General features: G+C 35.7%; 1 protein-coding gene across 1 annotated transcript; it reads left to right on the top strand.

Annotated features, from left to right (window-relative positions):
• Positions 1-2,543: 2,543 nt before the first annotated feature.
• On the top strand, positions 2,544-7,168 carry LOC117329001 (heat shock 70 kDa protein 12B-like). Its single transcript, XM_033886665.1, has 5 exons — positions 2,544-2,775; positions 3,444-3,753; positions 4,110-4,328; positions 4,840-4,984; positions 5,649-7,168. Exons 2-5 carry the CDS (start codon positions 3,445-3,447, stop codon positions 6,713-6,715), a joined length of 1,740 nt encoding a protein of 579 aa, XP_033742556.1. The 5' UTR covers positions 2,544-2,775; position 3,444; the 3' UTR covers positions 6,716-7,168.
• Positions 7,169-7,373: the final 205 nt, after the last annotated feature.

Here is a 7,373-nt window from a genome sequence, read left to right on the forward strand (position 1 = left end):
AAAAAGGCTGGGAGAGATAGCTACAAGATGTACTTTAATTTAGTATAATTAATTTTTCTTTGTTTTCATGGTAAATACTCAAATGTGATTGGTCGAAAAATTCTTTTCATTCTTCTATAATTTATTTTTCTTTGTTTTCATGGTAAATACTCAAATCTGATTGGTCGAAAAATTCTTTTCATTCTTCTATGAAAGAAATTCCGAGAATGGCGCGAAAAATGTGACGTCACAATACGACAATTGACGTTGCGTATTGATTCGAGAAAAAAAATCACATTTAAAACCAGTAAAATTGTACATAAAGCATGTTTTAAATTAGAAAATAATTTTCAAAAATTAGTTATAAGCGTTGATGTCAATTATTTTTTAGTTTCATCGGGGTATGAAACAAATTTTGTTTGCAAACTTCTGTAAGAATCCGCTACGCGAATTCATACAGTTTGCAAACAAAATTTGTTTCAGTTAAGCATTGAACTGCTTTCAGTTGGAAGTTAAGGGCTGATGAATACCAACTGGACAAAGGCAAATTTAATGAAGCGCGCTCGCGCTTCATGTTGAATTTGCCTTTGTCCAGTTGGCATTCATCAGCCCATAACTTTCAACTGAAAGTAGTACAATACTTATATTTACATTTGACAACGATTTTTAAATATTATATCCAGGAATTTGACTTCTACGATGAATGAACACATTATCATCGTCAAAGACGGAGCAGCCATTTCAACAGCAATCTTTCGCTATCGCCGACGTTACAATTATGACGTCTCTATAATAATGACGTCATAATAGAGATTTGGAAGTTATGGACTCGTAACCTTCAAGTGGGCTTGGTAAAGTTATATAGTGGGGCTGCAGTGTAAATGTAAATATTTAAGCATTGAACGGCGTTCAGTTGGCATTCATATTGACTATGAATGCCAACTGAAAGCCGTTCAATGCTTATATTTACCATCTGCGATGTTTTATTTATCGTGCGATTTTTTTTTTGAAATTTTCAAATTCAAATTTCAGTTGGCAGTTCATAAGCTGGTGAACTCGCAACTGAATTGGTAGGGTTATATAGTGGCAGTGCCATACAATGGTATATATACCCCGATGAAACTAAAAAAATGACATCAATGCTTAAATGAAAGAAATTCCGAGAATGGCGCGAAAAATGTGACGTCACAATACGACAATTAAAACCTGTAAAATTGTACATAAAACATGTTTTGAATTAGAAAGCGGATTCTTACAAAGTTTGCAAACAAACTTCTTTTCATACCCCGATGAAAATTTAAAAAAAAATCAACCTCAATGCTTAAATAAATAAAAACAAAATGGCGCCTGCTGACTGGTCGAAATTTAAATATCGTCCGATTTTTATGATATTTGGTATATAGGGGCAGTATGGCACTATAAAAACAATATTGCGGCCCTCATTTGAAAAAAACAAAACAAAACAAAAAACAAACCAAATGGCCGCCATTCTTTTGTCTCTGATTAGTCGAAATTCAAATATTGTCCGATTTTGATAAAATTTGGCATGTACAAGTAGGTACATCATTAAACACAGGTAACTTTCGTAACCTCAGTCACATCTTAAGAAAATGGCCGCCATATCCCGGCCTCTGATTGGTCAAAATTTAAATATACATGTTGTCTGGGGTATTAGGGGACTGCTAAATCAACTTCATGGTTTTCATTAAAAAAAAGAATGTTACGAAAAATACCACAACTGATGAGTAAGAGGTAAAAAGAAAGAAATACATCAAATTCAAACTAAATTGTTAAAAGATGAAAATCCAAAAATATAAAATATCCAACGAACTGGTTGCAAAACATATCATATACTATTGTAGAGTTCTATTTGCGTAAACAATGAATTGTAAGCCATGTGGAAATTGTATCGAATAAGCATTTCACAGACATAACGTTAAAAAGGTCCCAAGAGTTTTTATGGAATCGCAGCATTCATCGGGTGTGATGGAGAGGTTAATAAGGCATTGCATTGCTGTGAAGTAAAAGGTCTGAATGTGTCAGAATTAATTGCTGTCAGTCACAGCGTGTTGCCGCTACTGTTACATCATTTAAATTGGACAATATGTGAATAGACTTACAGCTGGACGACCCGACTGATTCATATCAAAACCAGTACAAGGTCATTTTAAAGTCCTTCTTTTCACACTTTCCAGTCTGAAAAAAATGTCTCGTTACATTTTAAATTCAATCAAGCTACCAAAACAGAAAGAAATTCAGATAATCCGTTCAATATGAATATAATGAGGATAGATAAATGTTAAGATTAGAAACTCGCAGAGCGCAGAGTTCAAAAAACAAAAAAAACGTGACCTCTCACATTAAGACCCGTAGTACACTTCCAGCCGTGTACGTCACCCGAGCACCCTAACAAACACTGCATCACTAGTATTAAAATAGTTTACGACCCGTCGTAAAGATATCCAATTTGTACATGCTCTGACAATACATATAGTTTCTGGTCATGTTTGGCTCGATACCTGGTTTATATAGCTATAAATAGACTTTTTCATACCTGATGATCACGTGATAAATTTCGTGGAATCAACGAAGTACAGAATTTGGTCGACCTGAGTGACTTTGTCATATTGCTACTGGGTCTCAAAACGCTCTTATTCCATTCTGGTCAAATTGACCCTTCTATTCCAATGTGTTCTACCACACAGGCTACCTGGAGTATCTGATGATACCCGTCTTAACTAGGATGTGATACTACCTGGACACACCAGGAAGTTGATAACTAGGCTAAGAAGTGAGGTCAGTATCACTATAAATCCAGTTCACGTGTTATTGTTTTCCTTTTGACATGTGGGTATAAGGTCATATAAAATCTATAGTCAATAACCTCCATTATATTAATATTTACAATGTACATGTAACATATGGAATTGGTTTATACAAGTATTGCACTTTCATTTTACGTAGCTTTATCGTTATGTTATTCATATCATATATATACTACTGTAAGAGACACTAGTGCATACTACTACAGAAAATATATAATCTTTATGATTGTATATGACGTGTATAACGTTCCAATTTCATTTTATATCTAATAGCTTGTGATTTATTTTACATAAGCTGTTTTTAACATTCTAAATCTTGGGTGTTATGTATTATCTTTATATTCTAAATGTTCATTTAAATATTCTAAACTGTGTTTCATATTTAATCATTTATGGTATGAAACTTATGGCTTGAATTTTATTTAATATATTTTGATATATTATCCAACTTTCCATTTACAGATCCCAAGATTTAGAACATCGTGCAATCATGTCTTAAATCATGGCAATGTTTTACAAGCCTTACTTGAAATCAATATTTTATTACAAACCTTATATTTCATATCACTAATCAATGGATTATGACACTAGTATTGTTCACTTTAATTAAATTAACACTGGAAGTCTTATACCCGACAGTATGGCCGCTGGTACATCTCACCTGTTGTCTGCTGCCATCGATTTCGGAACAACATTTTCCGGATATGCCTTCTCAACTACAAACGACTTCAAGTCCAGTCCCCAAAATGTAGCATCAGTGACGTGGTCGGCAGGTTCAGGCTGTCTCCAGTCCCTTAAGACATCGACATGTGTACTGTTCGATCAGAATGGCGATTTCCATTCATTCGGTTTCGAGGCAGAGGATAAATATAGTGATTTAGCATATGACAACCTCCACAAAGGCTGGTACTACTTCAGGAGGTTCAAGATGATCTTGTATCAGCAAAAGGTAGGTTTGGTTTACATCCTACAGGTCAATCCTTGGTTATTGGTCTTAATAATTAAACATATTTTGACGATTATTTCAAACTACCAATGCCAACAACCTCAATATTACAGTTTTCACACAATTTTCAAGTTACGTCGGGTTGGAAAATTTATGGAAATAGAATTGAGAATCAATGTGTATGAAGCTTCTACCTATTGTTCATACATTGTATTTTATTGCAGTATTTTACAAAGTGATAGGTGAAAGTTATTTCAACTCATAATCGCACTTTCCATAAAGCTTTACAGCGAATGAATAATTTATACTGTATAAGGCAACTTCCAACAATACAGAAGATAAATCTATCCTTTGTCCAGGAACTAAACAGAACATTCCATATCAAGTCCCTTGATGGCAAGACGATGTCTGCCATGAAGGTGTTTTCCTCTGCTATTGGTTACCTGAAGGACCATCTTATTAACACGTGTAAATTGCGTGGGGCGGACGTACGGATGGACGAAATTATTTGGGAACTGACAGTGCCTGCAATATGGAGCGATCCCGCAAAACAGTTTATGAGAGAGGCTGCATTAGAGGTATGTCGTATTGGCTATAAAATTGAACAGTATATAATTTTAATATGATTTTAAACATCGATAATTTTGCTAATGGTGCACGAAAAGACCCATGGAGAACCAGCGCAATCCTAATATCGAGTATTGGATAACTGAAACAATCTGCATTTTTATTAAAGTATGAAAAGGCACATTTTAACTTTAGACCATTCCAATTGAAACGGATATGGCATCGCGAAATAATACTACTTTTATTTTCTTTCCACGATGACGGTATTTTCTGTACACCTATTTTTTATAGCTGAAAACAATGTTATTAGTTTCTTTCACGATGACTGTATATTACCATTATGGAACAAAACACATTTGTTCAAAGTTTTAAAAGCCTTTTTTCTTGCCATTAGATTAGTTACGTTAATGATAGTACTCAATCTGGGCCCTAATGTAAGCATTCCAGTCAATTATAATTCCCAATTAGTGTTTATATGTTGATTCTATAACATGATCCAAGAACGTTTACTTTTGTTAAAAGGCAGGCATACCAAACAACCAATTACAGTTATCGCTGGAACCCGAGGCTGCGTCGTTGTACTGTAAACATCTCCCTGTAAATGTGAAAAGTGACCAGTTCACGGTATTCAAAAGTGGATATAGATACATGGTATTGGACGCTGGAGGTAGGATATCGACTCGTCGTCTAGAATAACTTTTCATATCTATGGTATCGCCATATGCTTACATTCCGAGTTGCATTTGCTGATATGTCGTTGGTAAACCAATTGTAGTCCTGGTATGTATACTGCAATGCAGTGATTTGGTCAGTGTAGAAATACATAAGGCCAACAGAAAATTATTATAAGCGCTATTCTTGATACGAAACTATCAAAATTGTCACAGGGTCTCAGTTTCGAATTTGAGAAATGCAAGACACGACAACACACCCAAATCGTATTTAAATCGACTGTATACTAGCATCTGGTAACAGTTCAATGCTTAAATAACCTAGCAAAACGAGGACTGGTATTTAGTTCAATTTTGTTTTGATAGTTCCTAACCAGCTATTTTTTATTTGAGTGAAATTAATTACTTTTCTCATCGTAAAACGGGGAGTAGTATTTAGCTAGATTTTGTACTTACCAAGGTATTATTGACATTTCAAAAATTATACGTCATAAAATCACCTAACTTCTAGAAATGTTTTAACAGTTTGCACTGGCTGCTTTAAATAATGTAAAATTGATCCGATCATAAGAATCGTCGACATTCCCACACGTTTTGTGATTCATTGATAAGCTGTCGTGCATTCTTTTTAACTTTTGTCACAAACATCTTCTATCACAGGAGGAACCATCGATATCACTGTCCACGAGGTGGAGCCTGGAGGAACCCTTCGAGAGTTATACAAAGCTAATGGAGGAGACTGGGGAGGAACAAATGTAGACCTTGAGTTCGAACGTCTGCTTGCTGATCTTTTGGGGTCAAAAGTCTTCGAAGACTTCAGGAAAGAGTGCGTGCCTGACCTGCTGGAAATGTATAGAAGTTTCGAGGTCAAAAAGAGATCGATTCAGGCAACAGGCGATGACAAAGTTACTTTCACGGTTCCTATAAACCTACAGGAGACATTCAAACGGTTGAATCCTGGAGCTGACCTTGGCAAAATGATTGAAAATAATCCGAAATATTCAAGAGATGTAACATGGCGTGGAGACAAACTTCGTATGTCTGCTAATCTGACAAGATCTCTTTTTAAAACATCTCTCGACAACATTACTGGCCAAGTGAAGATGCTTCTGCGACTTCCAGAAGTGTCCGGTGTTGGTGCAATCTTGATGGTAGGAGGTTATTCCGAGTGTCCACTTCTGCAAAATGCCATAAAGAATGCATGCCCCAATCTTCGGAGAATTGTCCCAGGAGATGCAGGATTAGTTGTCCTTAAAGGTGCCGTTATAAACGGCCACACACCTGCCACTATATCGGAGCGTGTTTGCAAGTACACGTATGGCGTTAGGTGCAGAAGAACGTTCATAGAGGGTTTCCACAAGGAGGAATACAAAATCAACAGTGTCAGAGGAATAAAATGTAATAATATTTTCGAGGTACATGCGAGAATAGGAGACTTGGTCAAGATAGGACAAGCATGTCAACCATTTAGACATGTAGTCGTTTCCGAAAAACAAAAGATTATGAAAATCAGAATTTTTGCCTCAGATGAAAAAGAGCCAATCTACGTCACCGATGGAGGTTGTCAAAAGCTAGGAGCTATCGTCATTGACATGCCAGATATAACAAACGGACTTAAAAGAGGAAACACTGTGAGTATGACGTTCGGAGGTACTGAAATCGAGGTGAATGCAGTAGACATTGAAACCGGCAGAAAACACCGAGCATTCTTCGACTTCTTGGGATAAATGACCGAAAAAGCTTGCATCGCCTTCGTAAACAATAATTGTAAACGTAAGGAAAGAGTGGTGTTGGTAGATCTAATTAACAAGTAAAAGCAATGATTGTGAAGCTCAACGGCGGCAGTCTTCGCGAAATTCTTAGGATTAGAAATTAGAATGCCTAATCAATTATGCATTTCATAATCAAACACCGAAATACATATACGGAGTGTAAACAAATCGTTTTCTGAATGTTCCAGTCAAAATATTCTCATTTTTGTCTTACAAATCAACTAAGTAATAGGGGCGTGTAGTATTTGCTATAGGCTGCTAGGCAAACATCCCAGGAACAGATACCCGACAATTTAACGATTTTGACAAGTGATTTCTTTCCTTTTATCTTAATTCTTGGCCTTATGGTTTATCAGAAAAAGACGTTTTATACATGAAATAGATACACACAAAAAAAAAAAAAAAAAATTGGACGTTAGGCGGTAGAAGACCAATGCGGACTTCGTTGGAATACTTGCTCAGTTACTCGTAACTAAACTGGTTTCTTAACTTAAAAATTTTCTATATGAAAGCATTCTTGGATCAAGGAACAATTCTCGGTCATTAGATTGTGGAAATTTCCTAAAACAATGGATGCGTTTTCCTATGGGAAAAAATGAAGCTAAGAAAATAT

This window comes from Pecten maximus, chromosome 6 (assembly GCF_902652985.1).
Source record: "Pecten maximus chromosome 6, xPecMax1.1, whole genome shotgun sequence".
NCBI lineage: Eukaryota > Metazoa > Mollusca > Bivalvia > Pectinida > Pectinidae > Pecten > Pecten maximus.

Coding starts and splice junctions, on each gene's coding strand:
- LOC117329001 (XM_033886665.1), top strand. CDS start 3,445: ATGGCCGCTGGTACATCTCACCTGTTGTCTGCTGCCATCGATTTCGGA. Junction 3,754..4,109: donor TGATCTTGTATCAGCAAAAG/GTAGGTTTGGTT, acceptor TCCTTTGTCCAG/GAACTAAACAGAACATTCCA. Junction 4,329..4,839: donor TGAGAGAGGCTGCATTAGAG/GTATGTCGTATT, acceptor TTTTGTTAAAAG/GCAGGCATACCAAACAACCA.